The sequence below is a fragment of the Sturnira hondurensis genome, unplaced genomic scaffold, assembly GCF_014824575.4.
Source record: "Sturnira hondurensis isolate 20B ecotype Veracruz unplaced genomic scaffold, ASM1482457v3 Scaffold0004136, whole genome shotgun sequence".
Classification (NCBI taxonomy): domain Eukaryota; kingdom Metazoa; phylum Chordata; class Mammalia; order Chiroptera; family Phyllostomidae; genus Sturnira; species Sturnira hondurensis.
In genome coordinates, this window is record NW_028076767.1 from 20383306 (window position 1) to 20409506 (window position 26201).

A 26201-nucleotide genomic window follows, 5' to 3' on the forward strand; every position below is an offset into this window, starting at 1 on the left:
AGGGCCACAGCCATGGGAATTAGAACCTGAAAGCACCAACTGGAAAGACTTTCTCGGGGTGGAGGAGCTGGAAGAGGCTCCCAGGCTCACAGAGAGTTGGTTGGAGAGACCCACAGGGTCCTGGAGAGTTCATGGACCCACACACCCGGGAACCAGCACCTGAGGGGCACAATTTGCTTGTGGAAAGCCGCAGAGGGGACAGAAATCTGAGAGAGAGCAGAGGGGAGCAAAGCCCCATTTTTTCCCCTCTCTGACCCCACCCCCACATACAGCATCATAACCCAGTGACCTGGGTCGCCCGGCCCTGGTAAACACCTAAGGCTCTGCCCCTCATACATAACAGGTGGGAACAGACCAAACATTATGACTCAAGAACAGGTCAGAGCCCTAGAGCCTATAATTCTAAGCAACCAAGAAATAGCCAACCTTTCAGATGCACAGTTCAAAATACTGGTGATCAGGATGCTCACAGAATTGGTTGATTTTAGCCACAAATTAGAGGAACATATGAAGGCTAAACTAATTGAAATGAAGGGAAATGCACAGGAAACCAATAGTGATGGAAAGGAAACTGGGTCTCAAATCAAGGGAGTGGACCTGAAGGAAGAAAAAATGACCAAACAGAAAAGGAAGAAACAAGAATTCAAAAAAGGAAGAGAGGCTTAGGAATCTCCAGGACATCTTTAAACTTTCCAACATCCGAATTATAGGGGTACCAGAAGGGGAAGAGGAACAGCCACGAGTGGAAAATGTATTTGAACAAATAATAAAGGAGAACTTCCCCAGTCTGGCAAAGGAAATAGACTTCCAGGACGTCCAGGAAGCTCAGAGAGTCCCAAAGAAGGTGGACCCAAGGAGGAACACACCAAGGCACATCATAATTACACTAGCCAAGATTAAAATGAAGGAGAGAATTCTAGAAGCAGCAAGAGATAAGGATACAGTCACCTACAAAGGAGTTCCCATCAGACTGTCAGCTGATTTCTCAAAAGAGACCTCGCAGGCAAGAAGGGGCTGGAAAGAAGTATTCCAAGTCATGAAATCCAAAGACCTACAGCCAAGATTGCTCTATCCAGCAAAGCTTTCACTTAGAATGGAAGGGCAGATAAAGTGCTTCTCAGATTAGGTCAAGTTGAAGGAGTTCATCATCACCAAGTCCTTATTATATGAAATGTTAAAGGGACTTATCTAAGAAGAAGAAGATAAAAAATATGAACAGTGAAAGGACAGCAAACTCACAGTTATTAACAACCACACCTGAAACAAAAGCAAACTAAGAGGACAGCTAGATCGGGAGCAGAAACATAGAAATGGAGATCACATGGAGAGTTAGCAACAGGGGAGTGAGAGGAGGAGAAGGGGGGAGAAGGTACAGAGAATAAGTAGCATAGAGGGTAGGTAGAAAATAGACGGGGGGGGCAGGAATACTATGGGAAATACAGAATCTAAAGAACTTGTGACACATGGACATGAACGAAAGGGGGGATTGGTGGGGGAGGGGTGTGCAGGGTGGAGGGGAGTGAAGGGGGGGAATGGGACAATTGTAATGGCATAATCAATAAAATATATTTAAAAAAATAGTTGAACATCCTGAGACTGAATCCCAGTTTTTCCATTTAATGTATGAAGAATCTTAGGCAAGTCCCTTAATTTCGTTTTTACTAGCTTCTGATCTGTAAAAATGGACAAAATATCAGTACCTACCTCATGAGGCCATAATGGAGATTAAATAAAATTATCCACATAAAGTATTTAGCATAGAGCCTGGCACACATTAAGTGTTCAGCAGATGCTATCTATAATTATAATAATTATTAACTTTATAATACAAGTCTTAGAAAGGTGGCAGATATTATTGTGACCCCCACAAAAATGATTCAGTTTGTCCTGGAGTCAGGGCTACTGGGACAAGGTAAGTCAAGGTCTCCTCTGCACTCCGCTCACAACACGGCCAAACATAAATCAAGCCAGAGCCATGGTTAAGCAATATTCTTTCTTTAATTCCCCTTTGCAAATGGAAGCCCCTGAGCTTGTCCCCACCCCCACCACTATGCCATACCCTGGGCCCCAGATGCAATGCCCCAGCCTCAACCTGGTAGGAGGAAGAGAGGAACACCCCCCTCCCCAGGATAGTCCATTAAAAAAATCCTAGTCATTTAAGAAATGAGGCTGAGGACAGGAGAAGGGAGCTGGAAGACAAGGCCCAGGGAAGGCCAGACTGGAGATGTTGGGGTTGTGAGGACCCTTAAGAAGGGTTTGCAAGCACATCCCTAAGCTCAGGGCCAGCATGGCTGAGGGAAAGGAGACAGACAGGTAGTCTGACCCTTCAAGGTCCTGTCTGCCTGGTTATGAACACTGACACTCACTGCCACCACGACCACAGGCCTCCAGGTGGAGAATTTTCCAGTTACTCTGGGAGAGGGTTTGCTAAGCATCCCCTCTGGCCCCTGATCTGGGGCATCCCTGGGGTCCCCCTGAGACCAAACCTGGGAGAAGGAGGGACTCTAGGAACATGCAAAGGGGGGGAACAGAGACCCCCACCCCACCCCACTGCTCTACACAATGGTGGCTCCAGCTGCATCTGGGCTCCGAGGGTCCTTCACACCGATGATGAAGTTGTTGGTTCTCCGGCTGCCATGGACCCAGGATAAGACATCTACCTTCTCCACGTGGTGACCCCTGGCCTCCAGGAATTCAATCTCTTCTTCTGTGAACTCACCTGAAAACCGTCCCCCAACATATACACATTCAGAGTGTTTAGAGCACTAGCCCGGGAGTATCTCGTTCAGAACTAAGACCTGGTCCTGGATGCTCCACTGAGGAGCTGTATGACCTTGGGCAAATTGCTTTAACTCTCTGAGCCTCAGTCTCTTCATGCATAAAATGGGGGATTATATAAGAACCTACTACATGAAGTTGTTGCAGCAATTAAAGGAGATAATAAACAGAAAGCACGGAGCTCAGAGTTCTGCATATGGTGAATGAGCAATAATATGCATTCACTCTTAATATTGGAAAAGGGGTTTGGGGGTCTCATCTCCACCTGTCTAGGCCAAGCTGCCATCCTAACTTGCTAGGATAACTGCATGGCCCACTAACTGGTCTTTCTGTTTTCAGTCCTGCCTTCCGTACAGCCTATTCACCCAGCAGTCAGAGTCCTTTTAAACCATCAGACCACATCACTTCCCACCACTGAAAGCCCTCTAAAAGCTTTGATGACTCTTAGAATAAAATCCAAAGTCCTTACCAGGGCCTGTAAGGCCCAACATCTTCTGGGACCTCACTACCTCTCTGAACTCTTCTCACTTCCTTCTACTCTCTCCCATAACTCTTCTCTGACCTCCTTGCTGTCCCTCAAGGAGGCCAAACGTTCCCCTACCTCAGGGCTTTGCACTTGCTTTCTCTCTGCCTGCAATGCTCTCCTCCTAGAGTCACAGAACTGCCTCCCTCCCTTCATTCTAATCTTCAAGAACTTCCCCGATCACTGTCTGAAACATCAGCCCTTGTCATCTTCACCTTGTTTTGTTTCCTTTCAAAATACTTACTGCTAATGTATTTGTTTATTTACTTATTGTGCCTTCCTCCACTAGCTTACAAACTTTAAAGGTAGGAATGTTGTGTTGTTCACTATTGATCCTCAATGCCTAGACCAGGGTGAGGACATAGTAAATGTCAAACAAGTATTTATTGGGTTAATGAACAAATCCCCATCCTCTTGCATAAATTCAGGCCTACCTCTCTTGCTGGGCCATTGTCCGGGCGCTTCCTGTATTTCCCCAACTTAAATTCTGCACCCGTCCACCCCCCTCCCCTATATGAAACAAATCAGGAAGCACCTATCCCTCCCCTACTCAACTGGATCAAGTCCATGCTCCCTTAACGTGGGCCTCCGTGATAAGCCCTGTAAGCTCACCTCCCAACGCTCCTCCACAAAAATATGGTCTTGGGGATAATTGGTGATGGAAAAAGGGAAATACATTTGTAAAATACATGGTCTTATTTCCCCGACTGGGATGACTCACAGTATTGAAGAGCACTAAATCACCGAGCCCTGTGGCTCACTGTCAGTCTGTTTGATAACAGCAAGGACCGTGTTTCAGTCGGTCTGCAACATTTCTGACCTTCTCAACAGGTCGAGCAGCCCTTAGAGCCTTCTGAGGGCAACAATATCTAACTAGAACCTAAAAATATTTGACTTTTTATAGCTATTTATTATCTGTTTGTGGCAAATAATGCCATTTTTCCCATTTGGGATTATGATAAAAGATTTGCTTTTAAAGATACATTTAGGTAAAATATATTTATAGACACATCATGTGAATAATGGTTTAGATGATGTGTAAATGTGGCGAAAGTCATGAAGGTGATGGATAAATTCTGAAATTTGGGAAACAATGTCTCTAGTCCAGCTGGCCTCTTTGGCTGCTCTCTGAGCCACACTTTCTGGCTTTTGCCCAGGCTGTTCTCCTGTCCAAAATGTTCTTTACCCCCACATGCTAACCACTTGTTCATACTTAAGGCCCAGCCAGTTGTCACCTCGTCCATAAAGCTTCCCAGAGTCATAAGGTGGATGAACATTCCCTCCACCAAGTCTCTGGTCTTCATGCCCTGTCTTAGACTTCTAAGTCCCTCAAGGAAGGGCTAGGATGAGCCCCCTCATCCAGAATTAACTTAGCATAAAGCCTCACATTTGATAGGGACCAGAAGATAATGGTTGAGCAGAATTCATTTTCAAGGACTTAGCATCATCATCCATCCGTTGGGATCCAACGTGTCACCAGCCAACTACAGGGTGTGACTGCTGAGGATCAAGGTGGTGTGGCTTCTAACACGCTTCAGTCCAGGAGATAGCTAGGGCCATGCAGTAAAGAGCTGAGTCTTTGGTATCAGCCTGGCGTATGAGTGTGTTCTACTCTCACTTCTGCCACTTACTGGTTGATCTTTGGCTGGTTTATAACGTCTGTGAGCATTAATTTCTTTCTCTGTAAAACTGGGATAATAACACTGAGCAGGCAAGAACCAGGTCTCATTCAATGTGTATCTCCTTTGGACTTGTATAATACATGTACAAGTATTGATAATGATAATGGTCTCTATCAAATGTGAGGCTTTATGCCAAGTTAATTCGGGTGAGGGGGCTGTTGTAATAAAAACTCCTTGAAGGTGCACATACTTTCCCACTTACAAAATTAAGCTATGTCCAAAATTAAGCACCTCTCCTTCTTAGAGGAAAGTCTGTCTCCTTACCATAACCTGTGAGGTCCCACTTACAAAATTAAGCTATGTCCAAAATTAAGCACCTCTCCTTCTTAGAGGAAAGTCTGTCTCCTTACCATAACCTGTGAGGTCCATGATTTGACCCCTGCCTGCCTCTCTGATCTCATCTCATCCTCACTCACCCTTATTTCCTTTCTACTCCTAAAACACACCAAGCCCATTCTTGCCCTGAATTCTTTGCATCTGTTCCCTTCGCCTACAAAGCTTGCCCCAGTTCTTTGCATGGTGGACTCTTTCTCACTCTTCAGATCACAGCTTAAATGTTACCAAAGAGAAGCCTTCCTCAGTCATCGAGCCAGTCCTATACATACATTATTTTGATTAATGCCCTACAGAGCATTTACTTTGCTTTCTCATGTTGTTTATTGTTTATTTTCCTGCCTGCCTATAAATGCAGTGTTCCCAGTACCTAGGATAATGCCTGGCACATAGGAGATATTCACTACAAACTGCTAAATGAATGGTTTGCAGAATGAACAATTGAGAAAACTGAGGCTCAGAGTGGAGCCATACATTTCCCAAGGCCACACAGCCAGGAAATGGCAGGACAGTTCTAACCCCCCAGATCTTTTGTTACTAGGAATTAGTTGGAGGAAACCAAACTTTCAATGGCAGGGAGTTGGTTCTGGTTGAAGCAGGGGCACTCTTGGGAGGGGCCTCTTTCTCCACCAGGGCCTGTGTCCACCCCATGGGAACACTCACTGTCCACCTGCAGGAGGTTGGACTGCAGGTCTGGGTGCAGGCGGCCACGGGCTAGGCTGTCACTCAGGTTCCGGTTCAAAGTCAGGACATTCAGCAGAACCTGTGGGAAGCCAAAGGACAGAAGTCAGGGCTACCCCAGAGATGGGGCTTCAGGACTCCACAGTCTTTACCCCTGATCCAGACTCCTGAGTCCTTAGATTTCTTGCATCACACGCGTCATCTGAGCTTCTCAACAGCCCCAGAAGTCAGGTAGGACTTTGAACACTGGCCCCATTTCATGGAGGAGAAACTGAGGGCCAGAGAATAAAAGTGATTCACTCCCGAGTTTAGAGAACCAGGGAGGAGGCATCACTGGCACCCAGTCTCTAATCTAGCCCAGGGCTGACCTCTCTTCTCCCCAGCCAGGGCAGAGTTGATAGCCAGGGATGATTAAGGTTGCACTGTGGGTACTTTTAGTTTATTGGTTTGGAGTATGGTCAGTTCTGGAACCAACCGCCTGCCCCTTCTTACTAAACTGGACCCAACTTCTTAACTTCTCTGGACCTCAGTTTCTTCATATATGTCATAGAAATCAGGAAGGTTAAACAGGTTAACATACGTAATGCCATGCCCAGCACTGTAAGAACTCTGTATGTGTTAGCCATTGTTATCTCCATTTTACAGATAAAGAGAGGGGTTCAGAGAGGTTAAGTGAATTCTCTAATATCACACAGTTGGAAATTGGTAGTCCTTGGGTTAGGACTCATGGGCATCTGACTCCAGAGCTCAGGTTAGTTAACTTACCACCTGTCAAATTAGTATCTGACACATATATCTGGTGCTCAAGACATTTGTGGAATTGTTGCAAGGCATTTTGGAGAGTAGCTGACACTTCTTTTCAAAATCAGACCCTAAAGAAGGGTGCTTGTCTATTCAGATGCTGAGTGGACCATGATGGGACTTGAGGTGGACAGAACCCAAGCAGCCTAGATGCTGTATCACCTCTCAGTTCTGGCCCTGTAATTTCTGCAACCTGGGAAGAAAGGGGACTTCAGGGCTGCATTTTCATAAGAGACTCAGCACAGCTGAGTCATGTCCCTAGTGTCCAAGAGAAGCCTGGCCCAAGGCAGCTCAGCCATGTTCACTGTGAGTAAAGGATGAGAATAAGCAAGAAGCAAGGGCATCTGCAGCCCAGGCCACAGTTCAGCTCCTGGCCACAAAAGGCCTACCATGGAGAATATCTCACCTGGGTCAGGCTGCTGAGGCCCCGGGCAGCTCCATTGGCCCCCAGGGCGAGGTAGGTTCCACAGAGACCCTCTGCTGGCCGGACCACAGTGGGCAGCAGAAAAGACAGTGGCCGCTTCCCTGGCTGTACCGAATTCTCCTGTTGTCAGAAGGCAGAGACCACACAGGGGATGAGAGGTGGGGCGAGATAGGGTGAAGACTGCTCCACCGCTCTTTCAACCTCTCTCCTTCTCCTGCATCTTCCATAGGCCCAGTTTTCATGGGAGACTGGTCTGTTCTCAGGCCACAGTCTGCTATATGTGAAATGGGCAGGGTCCTCAGATAACTGAGGTGAATAGTGAACATACTAAGTTCTGGGGCTACCCTGGGAGGCAGGGGAGGGGCCAAGCCAAAAAAGATGGCTATGAGAAAGAACAGGATCACCTCCACCCTGGTCGTCTCTGTCTTTGTACTGCCAGGAGCCCAGCCAGCAGGGCGTTAGAGTGCTGGCCCCCAACTACACAATAATTCCTATCTCCTTCCTCCTCCGGCACCCAGCAGTAGGGCTGAGCCCCATCAGTTCAGTATCACAGTCACAGACCATTAGTGCTAAAAAGCACCCAAAGCATAAAATCAGGGGCCAATATCCTCACGGTACAGGTGAAGAAACTGAGGCCCAGAGAAGGGACAAGACTTTCCCCAGGTCACACAGTGAGATAGTGACAGAATGGGGCAAGATTTCTTTGGACACCCCAGGCTCCAGGCCCCAGACTTGGGCTCCTTTTCTTTATAATAGACATTTCTAGAGGTAGTAGGGAGAGACTGTAGTATATCCTCCCCAGCCTTGGGGTCCCCAGGGTGGGAGGGAAGCAAGACCCTACCAGGCTGGGTGCAGAGTGGTTAGCAGTTCTGTTGGGCCAGGAGAAGTCCAGCATCTGGCTGTTGAGCAGGATCCCAGAGGGGGTGATGAGGCCACTGCCAAAGGGCCGGTTCAGGGAGCTGGGGGCCAAGATTGGGGCCAGGTGAACCCTGAGTCCACCCTCACTCCTGCCCAGCCCCCATCTCCTTCCTGGTCTACATGATCTCTTGTGCCAGGTTCTGAGTCTGAGCAGGCATACCTGACCATGGCCACAATGAAGTCGTCAGGGCCCATGATCAGCACCTGGGCTGCTGTGGGAGCCCCGTCCAGCTCGTAAACAGGCAGCAGTGGGGCAGGGGCTGCCTGGGAGTCATTGATGTGGCCCCGGAGGTAGGCAGCCTCTACCTTGCTGAAAAGACATGTAGCAAAAGATGAACACGTAGAAGACATGTAGCAAGTTCTCATTATATTTCACCTAGCACTGTTTCTGATGTCTGTGCAATTATTTGACTAATATCTGCCTCTCTCAATGGACTATTAGGTCCATGAGAACAGATTACTTTTTCTTAACATAGATTCTTCCTCTCTTAGATTCAGGAACAAGTTGTTAAACTGAATGAATTTATTTAGGTGTTATTCAGATTCTCTTCTAGAGCTAACTTTTAATTTTTTTTAAAGATTTTATTTATTTTTTAGAGGGGAAGGGAAGGAGAGAGGGAGAGAAATATCAATGTATGCTTGCCTCTCATGCGTCCGCTGCTGGGAACCGGGAACCAGGAACTGGCCTGCAACCCAGGCATGTGCCCTGACTGGGAATCAAACCATGATCGTGTGGTTCGCAGGCCCGCGTTCAATCCACTGAGCTACACCAGCCAGGGCCTTAATTTATTTAGTGCTTCAATCAAGAGTCTTTTAGTTACTTGACTTTACTCATTTAATGCTTTCTATGAAAGTACCTGGGCCACAGTGGATGCTCAAAAAATATTTGTTTTGACATGGACTGAATTCACTTAACCTAACATTTGTAGTCCAGAAATTAAGTTTCATTAAGGGTTTATTATGTGTGTGTGTGGCGGGGGGGTGGGGGGTGGTTGTATACAGGAATCTTTACTTGCTATTAGAATTTTTTTGAAGACAGAAAGACTCAACCCATAGTAAGCCCTTAATAAATATTTATTGGATGTTAGTTGAGTATATTTAATATAAGATGTGTGTATGTTTTAGAGCTGAATTTGCATTCACCTTGAAAAGAAGAAATTATGAAAATACAAATTTTCATTAATTATATATTTTTTATTTTAATTTTTTTAAAGATTTTATTTATTTATCTTTAGAGGGGAAGGGAAGGAGAGGAGAGAAATATCAATGTACAGTTGCTTCTCATAAGTCCCCTGCTGGGAACTGGCCAGCAACCCAGGCATGTGCCCTGACTGGGAATCGAACCTCGATCGTGTGGTTTGCAGGCCTGTGCTCAATCCACTGAGCTACACCAGCCAGGGCTTATTAATTATATTTTTAATTTCTGGCTTTTTTCCTTAGCTAGCCTTTAAGTCAGTTATAGTAGAAGTAAAAAAGTAACTATTTCTATTAATTATGATATTTAAAAAATATTTATGGTGTATCAGACAACATGTTCAGTGTTTTGCATGTATGATCTTGCTTGGTCCTCACCACAACCACATGAGGTTGGCACTATTATTGCCAGGCCCCCTTGTAGAAACTGAGATTTAGAGGGTTAAGGCTGCAGAACTAGTAGATGGAGAATCTGGGATTTGAACTGAGCCAGTTTGACAAGAGCCTACAATCTTACTACTGTGTTAGGCTGCTAATGTAGATACATTATAATCAAAATCACCACCACCTCCAATATTTTCTTGGAGACTCTGTTCATTGTTATTAGGCTTTCTTTTTCCACTCAAAGGGGGGTACAGATGAGCCTATATATATATATTTATGTACCCTTCTATGGTCAAAAAATTTTGAGAGCAATGTAAAATGGAGCAACTCATTATACAGATGGGAAAATGAGGTATAAGGAGAGGCACCCATAGTCGCATTGTGAACTGGGGTTAAGCTGAAGTTGACTTGGGACTTCCGGCATATTGCTCCACTGGCTGCTTTTCACCTGATCTTTCCCCATACCCTCCACGATATCACCAATCCCCAGGGTCCCACCACGGGGCCCACCTTAGCATGTCATCCATGCTCTCAGTGATGGTAGAATCATAGATGGGGTCTCCCAGTCTGCTGGCCAGGGCTAATGCAATCTTCAGGGTCTGAAAACAGAGCAGAGGTACAGCAGAGGCTTCCAGGCCCCTCCCAGCACCCACACCCAGAATCCTCATGTGTGAGGAAAATGTAGAGGGGATTTAGTTCTACCCCATGGCAGCTGCCCATCCCCCCACTCTCAGTGTCCTCACTGCAGGGTAGGATGGAGGGGTTGGCCTTACCTCCGCCACCCAGTGAAGAGCCTGTTCCCGGGATACCAGGCTGGTGAGATTGAAGCCCTCAAGGATGTTGAGAGCACTGATGAGGGCAGGGCCTGTGTGTGGGGGTGGGGGACTGAGAACCAGGTGGCCTGAAAGGACAGAAAATGACCAGATGGCATGGGACGGGTCAAGACATCTCACATCCCACCATCTCATAGACTGAGACCATTGCACTGAACTCCCTCATCATATAGGGGAAAAGCACTGACAGACAAAGGGACCCACCCAAGTTCACATGGCAAGTCAAGGACATTGTGAACTCCAACCCAGAACATTGTTCTTCAGTTTCCTTTTCCATATGAGGAAACTAGGGCTTGAGAGGACTGCCTGGGGCCACAATGCAGGCCATTGGCAGAGCATGTCCAGATGTTCACATTCCTGGTCTACCATGTGTCTCCTTTCAGCTCCTCCCACAGGCCAGGATACTATTCAGGGCCCCTGATGGTCCTACCCCTGAAACTTCTTGGGAGCAGTAACCTCCCAACGTCCTTTGATTTGGACATCAAAGGAATAGTAATACCTGACATAACTAATGAACTCATTTAGTCTTCAGAATGGGTACTGCTATCACCCCCATTTTTCAGGTGAGAAAACTGAGGCACAGAGAGGCAGCTGGTCCAGTGTTACAGGAGACAAGTGGAACCCAGAGTACTCATGGAGCTGGCATTGCCAACAGAACCCAGGCTGGGGAGGGGAAATGGAAAGTCAAATTCCATGCCCATTCTGATCAGAGCAACTTCCAACATCATCTCATCAAATCCTCATGGCCATCCTGAGAGGTAGGCACTGTTATCTCCATTTTAAGGAGGGAACTAAGGCTCCGAGTAGGAAGTGACTAGTTCAAGGTGAATGGCATTGCTGGTATTCAGACCCAGGTCTTCCTGACTTCCTAGCTATGCTCCTCCTGTGCTCCATATACCACTGCCTCTGGTAGGAATCAGGCTGGAGATTGAGGCCAGGATACCTGAACTCAGAGGTGGCCTCTGATGGGGCTTGAGGTAATCTGGGCCTCCTAGAGGAAAGAGAACCTGCAAACCTCCTTAGGGACCTAGGAACCCCCACTACTTTGGGTTCAGCAAACATGAACTTCACCCATGTCATAAATGGATTTCTGTTTCATCATTGGTTTTGAGTTTGACAGGTTAAGTTCTATTCCTTCCCTGGGACCTCAGTTTCCTTTTGGCACAATTAGGGGCTGGGTGTATGACTGTCTTGAAAAGTTTGTTGTAACCAGAAGCTTAGATGAACTTTGGTTTTATGAATTTTTCTTATGAAGTACAGGACATTGAGAGTGGGACTGGAAATGGGTCAAGGCAACACAAAGCCCAAATCAAGAAAACCTATGATAGGACCCCAACTGCTAGGCCTGAACCTTTGGCCATATCCTGAATACTTGGGGTAACTGACTCCATGACTCCTTCAGAAGGTCTGGCTTGCTTCATTAGTTAGCTATCTGGGAGCTCAATGCCTCAGTTTCTCTCCTGTGAAATGGGGAGGAGTCTTTTGGCCAAAAGCATATAGCGATGGACTGGGAGGCTTCTCCTGAGCGGGGACCCTGGGAGCTGGGGGAGAGGTCACCTCTGTACACGCCACACACAGGCTTCTCCATGAGGGCACTGTAGTTGCTGAAGTCCTCCTCAGTTATAACACCCCCCGCGTGCTGAGCCTGGAAGGGAGAGAATGGCCCCCCCACCACTGTAAGCCACATATCACAGAGTGAGCATGTGGATTTGCCTGTGATAAAAGTTTGGATCAGAGATGGATCAGATGTTTATAATTTTTGTGCCTTCTGCAACTCCCATCATGGCCTTTAGGGATCCCACCAGCCCTAAGTACCTCAGATAAAGGGGAAAAAGCACTAACACTGAGCACTTAATAGGTGCAAGAAATTGTGCTGGGGGCATTCTATGAATGACCTTCTTAGTTTGGTATTCAAGGCCCCTAGTGATCTGGCACTTGCCTACATCTCTGCTTCATGTCCTGCTGTTCCCCGGTGACCTGCAGCTCCTGAACTCATGATTCCATGTCTTTGCACATACTGCCCTCTCTGCCTAAGAAAAACGAAGCTTTTCTATTTACAGCAGCACTTGTCTGAGAGATATCAACACTGAATTCTGCATTTCACTACAACCAACTAAAGCCACCGTGAAACCATGGATGACCCTGGTAGGAATGATGTAACTGAGTACTCTGCTGCCCCGTGAACCAGTCTTGTACAAACCAGTGGGCTCATTTCATACTGTCCAGAATGCTAATTTTCAACCCTAAATTAGCATAACACTAGGAATCCTCTCCTTTTTTAGTACTTGAAATCTCTGACTTCTAATACACCCTAAGTGACTATACATTGAATTTCTTGGCTGGTGTGTGTTCCTTTGTCTGATAAAGAATACACTCGACTTTGGATTCTTTGCTCTTTCAAAGCTCTGATGGTCTTTGTTAGTCTCCTTCATCCCCCTCTCCACTTCCAGGAAAGGATACACAACCCAGGTCTGGCTAATAGCATTTCTTTTCCTGGCACAGTGATTGGTTTGGGAATAATCATGAGACCTTGACAAGCCAATGAGACATAACCTTGAGGCTTTTGCTGGAACTATTAGAATGAGAAATGCTCTTTCTCTAGGACAGCTTGCTAGAAAGATGGCTGATGGGGATCAGGTGTGGAAAGGATCCAACAGAGAATAAACTGAAACCAGGGAAAGTAGAGTCATGAGACAGAATGAGAGACAGACCAAGTCTCAACAATGTGGATGGAGCCCCTGGATGCAGCAGACCTAAAGCCAGTACTCTGCTGGACTTCCTAGTTAAGTCCATCCGAGATGGGCTTCTATCACTACATCCATACCTCCAGTGCCCAGCACAGGGCCTGGCACAGAGTGGGGACTTCATAAACGTAGAATGAATGATGGACCTATTCAATTCCCACAACTGTACCTCAGAGACAGGTATAATCACCCCCACTGCACAACTGAGAGAACCCCTGAGTTGGTCTGTGCATCTTTACCTTGAATGTAATTTTCCATTGGGAATTTCCAAGTCTTGACAATGTTCTCAGAATCCATTACTGCCTCAGACTGGGACTCTTTTGGGATGGTTGGTAGGCCCTTATGTTAATCCCTCCAGTCCCAATGAAGGAGGCACTTCCCTCAGTCCCCAGAAAACCCAAGGGCAGGGTGGGATTGTGGGCCCAGGGAAGCAGAAGCTGATCCTGGGTCTCTATCAGGCCTGGGAGGGACAGGACAGGCCCCTGAACAGGTTGGCACCTGCCCTGGGGAGCCCAAAGTTATGACTCTCAATCAAGACAGAACGTTTCCACCCCAGCAGGTTCTTCCTGATGAATCCCAATCAAGCCCTCCCACTCCAACAAACAGCGATCTGGTCCCTAGTGTCAGAGGTTGGTTTTGCCTATTCTAGAATTTCAAGTAAAAATAATCCCACTAAATATATTTAGAGAGGAAGAGAAGGAAGGAAGGAAGGAAGGAAGGAAGGAAGGAAGGAAGGAAGGAAGGAAGGAAGGGGAAAGAGGATGTTCCTGCAGTAGGGTCCTTTAGGGTGGAGGGGCTCCCCACATGCTCACCTCAGCCACCATCTCCAGCGTGAGGTTACCACCAGCATAGAAGGCGGCAGGGCCGTAGGTGCCAAGTACATCCAGTACCATGGCCAGGTCAGGCCGATGCATCAATGAACCAGGTAGGGGTGGGCGGCCGGATGGAAGGAACATCTCATGGAAGCGCTCGGACGCATCAGGTGGCAGCTGTTCTGCCAGGGCGTGTGCTGTGGGCAGGGACAGGAGGCTGGGCAGGGGGCACCAGGGCTGAACCCAATGGCTGAGATGTGTAACAGGTGAGGTAGATGAGGACTGAGTGGCTGGTCCTAAGAGCTTCAGTCCCCCAGGAGCTTGTTATGGGGGAGTTAGGGGTGTATATGGGCCCCTTCTAGATTTTTTCATTTCAGTCTGCCTCCTGATGAGGGCTGGGAGTAACTCTGAGGAGCAAACTAGAAGAGAAGTGCTTTCTGGTTTGGCCTCCAACTCTCCTTGCCCCTCTCCATCAACCTCATGCCTTTCCCCCCACCCCCAGGCCCCACTGACCTAGATCATGGGTCACGTTGAAGCCATCTTGGGCCACAGCTGCTGCGAAGGCCAGGACTTGGTACCATGGCAGCCTGGGGGGGCCGGAGAGCAGGGGGTGGAGGAGGTCCTGGGGGGAGGAGGAGGGGTCCTGGGGGAAGGGGGGTTCCTGGGAAGGAGAGTCCTGGCAAGGGAAGGGGATATTAGGAGGGGGAATTTGGAAGGGAAGAATCCAGGAAGGTTGGAGGCCACCAAAGGAGGGGTACAGGCAGGGGCCCCCTGGTCCCCAGGGGGAAGGTCTTTACCTGCCATAGAGCTGGTGAGCTTCGTGTAACCCCTTCACCATTCCGGGAACCCCCACCAAGAGCCCAGGCTGGGCGAGGCCGGCAGGCGAGGGAGAGAGGAGACCAGGTCACTGGAAGGGGGGGGCTGGGCTGAACTCTGCAGAGCCCCAAGCCAGGGATGGGGGCTGGCACAGGGGAGAGACACAGGCCAAGTATCCCAGAGGAGGGAGAGCTGTCCCAGCAGGCATCTTCCCTCCCTGACTTCCATCATCTCCCTGACTTCCTACCAGCAAACGCAGAAGGGCCTCCTTGATCTGTCATAGTTGAGGGACTTATAAATTAAGCAAACCCTTTTAAGAGCCAGGACATAACCAATTTAGATGGAAACCTGTCTACATTGGATTATGCCTATTCCTGCTTTTTAAAATAGTGGGCAAGGGACCTTCATTTTGCCTTTTCTTATCACGCCACCATTACTGCGAGCTGCGATAATTCAGGAGTGTGTTGGGCTTTTACGTCTGCACTAAGTATCTACTTTTCCAAGTTATTCCATTTCTGCCTTTGCTGTCAGTGCAGAGTGGGTTTTCCTCTAGCAGGTCCTCTCTAATCTTCTAGTATGTCATGGGCTGGGACAGTTACAGCCAACAGGCTCATAGTGGGATGTGTGAATGATGGTGAGGCAACTTTGACATCACAGGCTGCTGAGTGGCCTTTTTTCTCCTTTCTATGTGCCAGGTAGGGAAGGTTGCCAGAGAAGTCAAGATGTTACTATAGTGCCTATCATCCACCACCCAGACTTTTTTGTTCATTATTTTATTTGAGGGGTTGCCTGTCTCCCTCAAAGCCTAAGAGCATCCCACTGAACTCATTTTCTCACCTCTACAGTAAATACTCAGCAAAGCAATGCTTGGGTTAGCAGAAGGGCAGTAAAGGGAGACTCCCCCCATACTCTTTTCTCACCAGGGTCCCCACCTTGGTTTCCCAGAATCTCTGCAAGGCTTCTTCCCTGAGAGCCCCGGGTGCAGACTCCCGGAAATCAATCAGGTGGCTCTCGTTTCGTCGGATGTCATGCACCAGCATCACGCCCCCACTGGAACAAACACACAAAGGGGAAGGTGAAGAAAAGATGTCACCTAGTTGAACAATTAACCTGCCACCCCTCAGCCCCCAATGGTGATGGCTATAGGCTCGGTTTGTCATCAGGAGTCAGGTGTTTGAGCCCCCACCCCAACAGGGATCCAGAGGCTTAGCCACACCACAAGGGTAGGGAGTGAAATCAAGGCAGAGATCCAGAGTTCAGGACCTCTTTCAGCCTGTCACTGGAGACTTTAATCCCAGATTAGGAAAAACCCAGAGAGTGGGAGAGCAGGGTGTTCTGCCCCACCCCCACTCCAGACCACAGCTGGATCCCTGCCAGCTTCCTGCACCTGCCTCCTTGGTATGCCTCCACTCCCTCTCCCAGGACTGAATTATGTAAGAACAGATTGTGCAAAACCAAAAGGGGGATTTCTTTGAAAGGGCCTAGAGGACTGGTCTTATAGGAACCAAGACATGGACTTTGTCAGTTTGTCCCTTTTCTGTGGCTTGTTTCCACCTGAGATGGTGGTTGCATCTGAGACGGCTGGCCTGTAGCAGAGTAGCGTAATAAAAAGAGCAGGACAGATAAACAATAGGGAGTGGTAGCAACTGTGACAAAGTATACAGGCACAGAATGGGAAGCTGCTTCTATTCAGGTCCAGATAATTGCAGCCATGTGGAACTGTGGGCCCAGTGTCACCAGGTCTCTCCAGGTTCATGAGATGTTGGAAATTTTCACCTTTTTAATAAAAGGAAAATGTATTTGTAAAAATTTAACTCTGCAAACCAAACCAGTGGCCCATGGTTGGCCACTCTGTCATCTCTGTTTTAAGAATTCTTAGCCTGGGGTGTATTTTTGGAGGATGGAGGGTCCATAGCTTTCATCACATTCACAGGGATTTGTGCACCTAAAATTTTAAGTATCAACTGCCTTAATTAATGACAGTATACCCTCACCTGTGCACCTCACCTTATAATTTACAAAATCCTTTTCCAAGTTAACAATAACAACAACAAAAAAAGCTTTTGAAAACACCTCCTCTCACTCCATGTAAGGAGAAGGAGATGAAATTGGGTGTAGAAAGGGCAAATACAAGGAGTTGGGGCCCATCCGTCTCTACTGAAACTTGGAGGCCCCTCTATATGAGGTCTACAGAGCAGGACCTGGAATTGGGCCTGGGGGGACCCCAACCCCCACAGCAGGGAGTTCCTTACCCGCCCAGGCCAGAACTGTGCGGAGCCACGATCCCCAAACACAGGGCTGCCGCCACCGCTGCATCCACAGAAGATCCCTGTTTACTGAGCACCTCGATGCCCAGTGATGTGCAACGGGCGGCGTCGGTCACCACAGCACCCTGGTGGAAGATCTGGGAGGGGAAAGGGGACTAGGTAGGGATAGTAGGAGCCTCCTGCTTCCCTGGAGTACCTCCACTAAACCAAGAACTCCCATGGGGTGGGGGTGGGGGTGCTGGTGGAAGCCCTGTCCTCATCTCCTTAATTCTCCTCTATTTCCCATCTCTCCCCTCATTCCCTCAAGTGCTCGGGTCCCATCCTGGCTCTGCCCCTTCATGCCCACAGCCCCTTCCTTTAGGACCTTCCTCTCCCAAGTCACCGCCTCTCCCTTTTCCAATTCCTGGTCCACTTCCACCACTCACCCATTCCCTAATTCCCACGGTCTCCTCAAGCGATTTCTCACCTGAGGGTCCCCGAAATAGATCTGCATGATGAGCGCCACAGTGACACCCGTGGCAAAGGTGAGGCAGGCTGTGACTATCACCGTGAGCCCATCTTGACGGCAGGAGCACTCCGCTGCAGCTGCTGAGAACGGATCTTTGCGCGTCTCCCGCAAAGGCGACCCGTCCTGGCTGCCCATCTCCGATGACGACGACGGCAGCCGCTGCAGCCGCGCGGACTTCAGGAAGGAGTCTGGGTCTGCGGGTGGCCAGGGGTCGGTCTGGACGCTTTTACCCCGCCCTGCCCGCCTGGAGGGCGGGGCTATCTCTCGTGCTTCCTCTCCCCATTCCCATAGAAACCCCACTAGATAGCACGGCCTTTTAGCGTGTCCTCTACTCAGGGCTGGTTGGGGTGTGAGTCAGGGCTGGGAAGAGACAGGGACCATCAGCTGGGAAGCAAGGGGGCCCGTTTACAGTCCCTAAGCTGAACTTCCCCAGACCCAGAGCTGAGAACACTTCCTGGAGAGGAGGGGGTTGGACCCTCCCTGGAAACCAGATACTGCCTGAGCTGGCCCTGCCTTCTATGCAAGGAGGCTGCTACGTATAAACTGAGTGTAGGGACCCTGGCTCCCAGCCCTGCTTCAGTTATTCATTCATTCATTCATTCAACAAATATAAAGTGTATGCTATGTTTCGGCCCCATGCTACATGCTAGGGGAAAGGTACAGACAGTTCCTGCCCTCTGGGGTTCACAGACTAGTGGGGGGGAAAGGCAATAATCAGATAAACAAAGGAGTATATAATACAAGTTGTGACAGGTGCTATGAAGAGAAAGGATGAAATAAAACAATAGTAGTGTGTTGGGGGCTGCTTAGCTGGGGAAATCAGCCCCCCTCCCCTCAAAGCGGAAGTGACTTTTAAGCTGAGAACTAAGGGATGATAAGGAGCTAACCATATGTACAGCAAGGGGTGAGTAGGTAGTGTTCCAGAAACAAGGAACATTAGTTGCAAAGGCCCTCAGGTAGGAATGAAATGGCTCATTAGAAAAAAATGACCAAGCCCTGGGTGGTTCCAGTGTATCGGGTGGTGGGGTGGAAGCTAGGCCAGATCACTTGGGACTTCTTGACTTAGTGAGAAGCTCGGATCTACACTAAGAGCAATGGGAGGCCACTGAAGAGTTTTAAGTGAAAACGTGAAACCATCTGTTTTATGTTTTTAAAAGATCCCTCTGGCTGCTCTCTGGAGAATGGATCTGAGGATGTAGGAGTGGAGGCAGGGAGTCCTGCAAGCCACTTACCTGCTGAGTGTCTATGGATAAGTCATTTCAAGTTAAGAGCCTCACTTTCCTCATCCTAATAATGGAATTAATCCCTAGTTGGCTGGACCAATATAAAGATTCCCATTGAGGCAATGTCTCTGGGTGCCCTGTAGGTGCTCACTCAAAGTTATTTCCATTCTTTTCCAACCTTGGTCACAGCTGAGAGACGCTCTTCTATCCCATAGTTTCCTCCCCTGGGTGCTATCAGCCTTGAAAATGACGTAAAGGTCCTGGGTGTTTGCGAACAACAAAGAAATAGCTTGGTTCCTTGACCTTAGTACCTTGCTGTACTTGCAATGTGTTTTTAAAAGTTCTTTCATTCATGTCCTGGCTGTTGTGGCTCAGCAGATTGAGCACCAGCCTGTGAACCAAAAGGTTGCCAGTTCAATTCCCAGTCAGGGCACATGCCGGGGTTGTGGGCCAGGTCCTTGGTTGGGGGCATGTGAGAGGCAACTTCCTCTCTCACACAATGTTTCTTTCCCTCTCTGTCTCCTTACCTCCCCCTCTCTCTAAAAGTAAATAAATAAAATCTCTTTTTTAAAAGTTCATTCAATAAGCATTTTTGATCACCTGCTACTGTGCACTAAGAGTATAACCTCTTTAAAAGTCTGTGGGATAATATTAAATATTGACTGTTATAATTTCCCATTTAAAATTGGTTTACCACAGCCAACATCATAAAACTCTAAGCTCCTGGTATTCAAGGCCCTGCATAATCTACACTCTCTTCTGTAAATAAGAAACCACATACATATACCGATAATCTTTAGAAATTATTTATTGTGGTTACTTTTGGGAAAAGATACTGAAGGTGGGAATGAGATGGGGTGGACAATATTTTGTTTGAAATTTTTAGTATTTATATATATTTCTTTCATTAAAAAATCAATATATATATATATTAAATAAAAAGGGAAAATTTCAAGGTGATAGCAATGGAAAAGGAAACTTTTAATTTTCCTCACTATTCCTTGTTTATTCATTCATATATTTATTTTTACCTTGAACATGTAATTTGTTTTTAAATTTTTATTTAAAAAAGAAGACTGTTTTCCAGAAGCCTCCTTCAGGGCATCAAGTTTACATCTAACGCTCAGCACTAGCACCACCAAGTCTGTAAATAAAACTGGGATTCATTCGCCGAACAGATGTTAAACACCCACTGTGGGCCCAGAACTCTCTTTGGCCCCTAGAGGTTTCAAAAGAACTGCAGGAAAGGGTTTTGAACTTAAATTTACTGACACTGACTATGTACCAGGAACTTCACATACATTTCCTCATTTAAGTGGTCCCATAATGTTCCGAGACAGGCCCACGCTCCATTAAAGATGAGGAAACTGGGGCTGAGAAAGGTGATACTACCTGCTTAAGACGGTGAGTAAATAAACGGCCGGACCGAGAGTCTGTGTAACTCAGAAACTTGCTTCCCATTCCTCCTTATGTCACCAGGAAGCATTCCTCCCCTCAAAAACCAACCTTCCAAGCTAATTCCAGTAGATATTTCCAGTATTTGCCCTTAAAGCTGTTTTCTCCAGTCAGATATGAGAAGCCAGGAGAGGAAGGTAATATCAGAGTTGGATCTATTCAACACTTTTTGTTCCACCAATTATTAAGTTATTCATTTATTCAACGAAATATTTATTGGGTACCCTACTGTGTAAGTACTGGAGCAATAATACCATTGATTTTACTAATATGTCAGAGCAACAGCAGGACACTGGGAAAAGGTTAGTTTGGGACCAGAATAAACAAGTCTTTTGGGAGAAAGGTGAGTTTAACTTTAACTATTCTGAGTTTGTGAAACACCAGCAGGAGTTGCCTGGAGGCAGCTGACCTAGTAGGCATCTAATTTGCATTTGCTTAGATACCATTCCCCATTCAATTTTCCTTAGAGAATACTATCTCCCTTCTCATTCCTCATTCCCTCATTCCTGACAACAGTGAGTATAAGACCTAGGCCTAGCCAATCAGAACAGGTACCACCTCTGTACAGTGATTGGTTCAGGGACAGGCATGTGACCAACACCAGGCCAATTAGATTCAAACTTTGTTCTTTTGCTGGAACTACTGGGAAAGAGTCTGCTGGAACTAGTGGCTTTCTTTCTACCTAGGCTACTAAGATGATAAGATGTAAGCCTGTTGCTGCTGGGAGCAACTTGCTCCCACAAAACGGGGATGGGAGGCTTTCTGAAGATGAAGCCCATAAATAGGAAAGCTAAGCAAAAGATGGAAAAAAGCCCATTCCTTTTTAGGAACCTCAATGCAGCGATGCCTGAAGCCCCATAACCCTAAACTTTTCAGTTATGCTACCCAATAAAATTCTCCTTTTAGATGTAGCTCAGTTTTAACTGAGTTTGTGACAAAAGACCCCTGAATACTTGGTAAGTCTAGAGAGAGATCTTGGCTGGAGACTGAGGTCCTCTCTGGCTTGCTTGGAAAATCACCAAAGATTGTTCAACCAGGGAGTGACATGAGAAGTGCAGGGTAGCAGATGAACTGGGATTGGGTGGGAGGCAGGGAGAGGCAGGAGGCAGGAAGAATAGCTAGAAGCCTATGGGTAACACAGATAAGAGAGAATGGTGGGTCAGTCTACAGTGGTGATGACAGGGATGGTATGATGGAATTTGAAAGATACTTAGGAGGGGGACAGAGAACATCTGATCACCATTTGGAAGTAAGAGAAAGGAACTGGATGATAGGTAGCTCCTGGGAGACTGGATGAACCACAGTATCATTGAGAACGACACTGGGAGAAGAGCAGGTGTACAGAGAAGAGATGAGTTCAGCATAGAACATGCTGAAGGTGAGGCAGGTACCTGGGAGAGAGAGGAACACATGGGCCTGGAGCCCAGAAAAGAGGAAAGAAAGTAATACTCCAAACTTGGGGTGGTCATCACCTAGCTCTCTTTTCCACAGGGTCTGCTCTGGGGTGCCTAGCACTAGGTTCTAGGGCATGACAGGCTGGAGGGTCCTAGAGAAGAGGACAGGGCAGTGCCACTAGATGGCACCACCAGGTTGAGAACATAGGAGGCCATGTTAGCCAGCAGGCTGGTCCGGCTGGGCCGAAGGAGGCTTTGAGCTGGAAAGCAATGTCAGGAGACATGGCACTGAAATGACTACACAGAGATAATGGCAAGATCCTTGGAATCTTAGTGCACAACCCTCACCTAAAATGCACGTTCCTAGAAACTCAGGTGACTGGGATTTGGCTAGATTTCTGTACAGACTAGGGTAGAGTCTATATTAACTCCCCACGGTACTCCCTGAGGTTTTGCAACTCCTTCTGCTACCTTCTTTTATCCTGAGATTTTCTTTCTCATTCATTTATTCATTCAACGAGTTTTATTGTGCTTAGCCCTGTGCTGAATGGTGGAGAAAGGATGGTGAACAAAATAGTCATGATCTCGTCCTCAGGGTTTACAGGCATAGAGTAATTACATGATCACACAAACAAATAATACAGTTTTTGATGAGTACAATTATATGGGGCCAGGAGAAACCGTATCATGGGTTTCTAATCTCCAGACTGGAAGAGATAGGCATTCCCAGTTAAACTGGAAGAGGAACTAAGGAAGCTAAGGGTAGGTGAACCCCTTGTCTCACAGTGAGTCAGGGCAATCTGGGACCAGAGCTGGCACTCCTGCCCCTGAATAAAGGACCTGGTTCAGGATGGTATCTACCAGAACACATCTTCCTCCAGGGCTACTCCCTCTGAAAAAAAACGTTTTGACCTGCAGCTTTGACTTTTGATGCCCACAAGTCTCCCTATTGTCATCACATACCCTCCAGGTAGGATATAGTCTAGTTAGGTTGGCAGGGGCTGTTGGTCAAGGCCAGATGATCAGAAAGTTACGGAGGGGGAACATTTTGGGGACTGTAAGACTGGGAGTAGCTACAGAAGGACCAAGCTATTGAGGGTTGAGCCATAGAAGCAGGTTCTGTCTGACAGGCTGATAAGGGCTAGGACTCAAGTGCAGGCACTGGGAGGAAGAGAGAGTGAAGCAGAAGGATGCTCTAATGCCAGGAAGTGACGTTGAGGGGAAAAAGGGATGGGGGGGGGGCGGAGGATGAAGAAGGGATGGAGAGGATAGAGCTGGGCCACATGGATAGCAGAGAGAGCACTAGGGAAGAAATGCTCTGAGAGCTTTTGGCCCTCAGGTCTCCCTACTCCCAACCCTTGCAGTCCTTGCAGAGGGCTAAGAAGAACACAGTAAAATTCTGAAGCCTGCTTCCAGGGTACCTTACTAACATCCCGTCCTGATCCATGGCCCTGGTACTGGTGAGGTAATCCACAGGGCAGCAAAGGCACTCTAGTCCCCAAGGACTTTGAGAGGTCATTCAGTTCATCCCCTTGTCTCCCAAATAACCAGCAAATACAGAAGAAATCATATTCTCTCTACCCCTCCCTGGACATGAAGAGATTCTCAGCTTCTCCCCATGGTCTCTCCTTCCCACAGTCCCTAACAGTGGGGAAGTTCTTCTCAAGACCTAGCCTCTATTAATCCTGCTGCCATCTCTGGCTTGATTTCTCCTATCCTGTTCTCTGTGACTAGAGAAAAGCCTCTTGTGGGTGATCACAGCTATTCCTCAGGATCTCCCCTCCAACACTCCTTCTTTATTAGTTGGTTCTTTCCAAAAGGTAACCCCCATCCTTCCTACTGCAGTCTCTGGCATCATTCTCCCTTGTCGCATCCTAGGACTCCAAGGCAGAAATGCATTCCCAACCCCATCAGATAATTAACAGAGAAAAGGGAGGAGAAAGGTCCAGGAGAAAGGAAATGAACCAAGGAGATGGAGGCTGGAGGTAACGCTCCACGTAGATGGAGGACCAGGGGCGTCCCAGGGGGCAGGAACGGGGTCAGAGGGGCTCACCTGTATCAGGGTCTCCCAGGAAGGCGTCCTCGTCCTTGCGGCGGGTCAGAGGGGCTCACCTGTATCAGGGTCTCCCAGGAAGGCGTCCTCGTCCTTGCGGCCCCTCAAAGGGACCGCGGGCGCCGGCTCGTCCTCTGGCAGCCTCGGGAAGCTGGTGATGCTCATGTAGTCCACGGGCGAGTAGGCGCCCAGGGAGCTCTCCTGACTGGCCTGGTTCTCCGCCGCCATCCTCGCCCGCGCCCCCCCAGCAGCGCAGCGCCTGCCGGAAGTGGTGCGGCGGGGGGCCGGGGAGGGCGGGGCCTGATCTCTGGGGCGCCGGGAGGGGGCGCCTCACCCCCACCCTAACACGTATCAGGGTCGGACTCGCTTCCGCCTGCTTAGTGCTGTCAGCCTGCAGTGGGTGCGCAGGTGGGGATGGGGTATAGATGCAGAGACAGGAGGGCAAGACGAGTCATGAAGTCTGGGGGTCTGGAAGAGCCCGCGACGAGCGTCACCTTAGTGGTTCAGGACACCTTGTGCAGCCCAGGGGCCAAATCCCTTCTTCCAGTTTCAGCTAGAATCCTCCTCGGACCTCAGATTCCGCCCTCGGCCCACAGACTGCAAACCTCTTCGTGACCCCAGATACCCCTCAGATCCCAAACTCCTGCTCAGGCCCCAGACCTCTTCTTGGATTCTGAGATCCTCCAATCTCAGACTCCTCCAACCCCAGATTCTTCTTTCAACCTCAGACTCCGCCTTCACCCCTCAACCCCCAGCTCCTCCCCACTCCTGCTTCATCCTCAAACTGCTTCTTCACCTGGAGATCCCTCCTTGGACATCTCTTCTCAGAAGTCAGATCCTTCATTTGGACCCTCGACACTTCTCAGACTCCTCTTTCAAACCCAACTCCTTCTGGGACCTAAACTTGAGTGCGTGTTAGGATCCTTCGGAGCAGATCCCTAGATTCCACTCTAGGGAATTTAGTACGCTGGGATGAGGTCTCTGGGATCTGAATATGTACCGTCATTTTGAGAGTTTTTGATGTGGTTCTGGAAAGGATGCTTTAAGAAAGAAAGAATGGGCATGATGGTATGGCAGTAGTAGGGTGGGGTGGGGAGAGTGGGGAGTGGGTCCCTATAGTTTAGGTGTCTGTGTTCTATTTCCTGTGCTACCACTTACAAACCATGTGATCTTGGGCAAGACACTCAATATCCTTGAGTATATCATTTTCCTCATCTGAAAACTGGATAGAATAATAGTATTTATCTGAAGAGGTTGTTGTGAGGATTAAATAACATGTAGAAAGATCCTAATTTAGGTCTCAGCCCTACTTAATAAATGCCATTATTATCATTATTTGCATATCCTTAATCTTGTGGATTCTCATTTCATCAAACCCTATCCATCTTCCTCCCCTTCTTAGGAATTCCAACTACACTATAGACTGCACTACTTCCCCATCTCCTAAGGTGATGGGTTCAGTCTTTTTTTTTTTTAGATTATGTATGTATGCATGTATTTTTAGAGAGAGGGGAAATGTAAGAGAAAGAAAGACAGGGAGAAAAGCATCTGTCGGTTGCCTCTCACACTCCCAAACCAGGGATCTGGCCTGCAACCCAGGCATGTCCCAGGTGTGTACCCTGATCAACAGGGGACTTTTGGTTTGTGGGATGATGCCTAACCCACTGAGGTACACCAGTGAGAGTGAGGGGGCCTCTTTGTAAGGCCTCTTGCCCAAACTTTCTTTGTACACTTCACAGGGGGAGGGAGGCCGCTGGTCAAGCCTCTGGTACAACCCCACTTCTAACCCCAGTACAGTGAAAATCTACTATGGGGCCCAGAACATGCAGTGCCACCTGTTGACAGGAGGGGGCAGCAGTGTGTTAGAAACAGCTCTAGGACTTGGGAGAAGAGGGTTGGGTAAAAGAGAGAGGAAGAGGGCTGCTTGTCTAGGATGGGTAGATGACTCTCTCTACCTGGGACTGTGTACCCATTGCTTGTGCCTTCCTCCCTACAGAGAGGCTAGCGTTTTCTCAGTGAGGTCCATTGGGTTTATTATGCTTCAGTGAAATATTCCCCCCAATAGCTCCTATCCCAACTAAATGAGGTCTTTGCTCCCTCATTAGTGTCCATTCTCCTCAGTGGGGTTTGAGTCCCCTCAGTGGTGTCAATATCTCTTTAGTAAAGTCTATATCTTCCGTACTGCCTAGAGGGAAGTCCATGTCTTCTCAGTAGGGTCAGTGACCTTCATGCCATTCTTGATCTGAATGCCATTCATGCCTATTACGAGGGTCCACAGAACTTCAGTGACATATAAGACCTCCTCAGTAAGGACTGTGCTCCCTTAGTGGAGTCCATGTTTCTTCAGTGAAGTGTGTGCCCATTTGGTGTAATGTCTC

The 26201-nt window shown here is 48.0% G+C and overlaps 1 protein-coding gene across 3 annotated transcripts; it reads right to left on the reverse strand.

Annotated features, from left to right (window-relative positions):
• Window positions 1-1983: 1983 nt before the first annotated feature.
• Window positions 1984-24269, reverse strand: GGT7 (gamma-glutamyltransferase 7). Of its 3 annotated transcripts, none has more exons than XM_037043915.1 (15): window positions 23883-24266; window positions 17657-17892; window positions 17176-17327; window positions 15844-15973; window positions 14905-14972; window positions 14621-14694; window positions 14108-14304; window positions 12109-12196; window positions 10492-10619; window positions 10229-10317; window positions 8301-8450; window positions 8064-8181; window positions 7205-7342; window positions 5980-6079; window positions 1984-2719 (listed from the first exon to the last, which is right to left on the reverse strand). In XM_037043915.1, the coding sequence occupies exons 1-15, from the start codon at window positions 24049-24051 to the stop codon at window positions 2556-2558; spliced, it is 2001 nt and encodes a 666-aa protein (XP_036899810.1). In that variant the 5' UTR covers window positions 24052-24266; the 3' UTR covers window positions 1984-2555. The 3 variants fall into 3 exon arrangements, with proteins under 3 accessions (XP_036899810.1, XP_036899811.1, XP_036899812.1); XM_037043916.1 differs by having other exon boundaries at window positions 1985-2719; window positions 15856-15973; window positions 23883-24265; XM_037043917.1 differs by having other exon boundaries at window positions 2657-2719; window positions 5987-6079; window positions 15856-15973; window positions 23883-24269.
• Between the last annotated feature and the right edge of the window lie 1932 nt (window positions 24270-26201).

What these genes read in the sequence shown, in the direction of transcription:
- GGT7 (XM_037043915.1), bottom strand. Translation starts at nt 24,051, where the DNA reads ATGGCGGCGGAGAACCAGGCCAGTCAGGAGAGCTCCCTGGGCGCCTAC. An exon ending in TGTGTGTGGCGTGTACAGAG is followed by an intron (nt 10,620 to 12,108) that starts GTGACCTCTCCC and finishes CTGTCCTTTCAG; the next exon opens with GCCACCTGGTTCTCAGTCCC. An exon ending in AGCATGGATGACATGCTAAG is followed by an intron (nt 8,451 to 10,228) that starts GTGGGCCCCGTG and finishes ATGTCTTTTCAG; the next exon opens with CAAGGTAGAGGCTGCCTACC.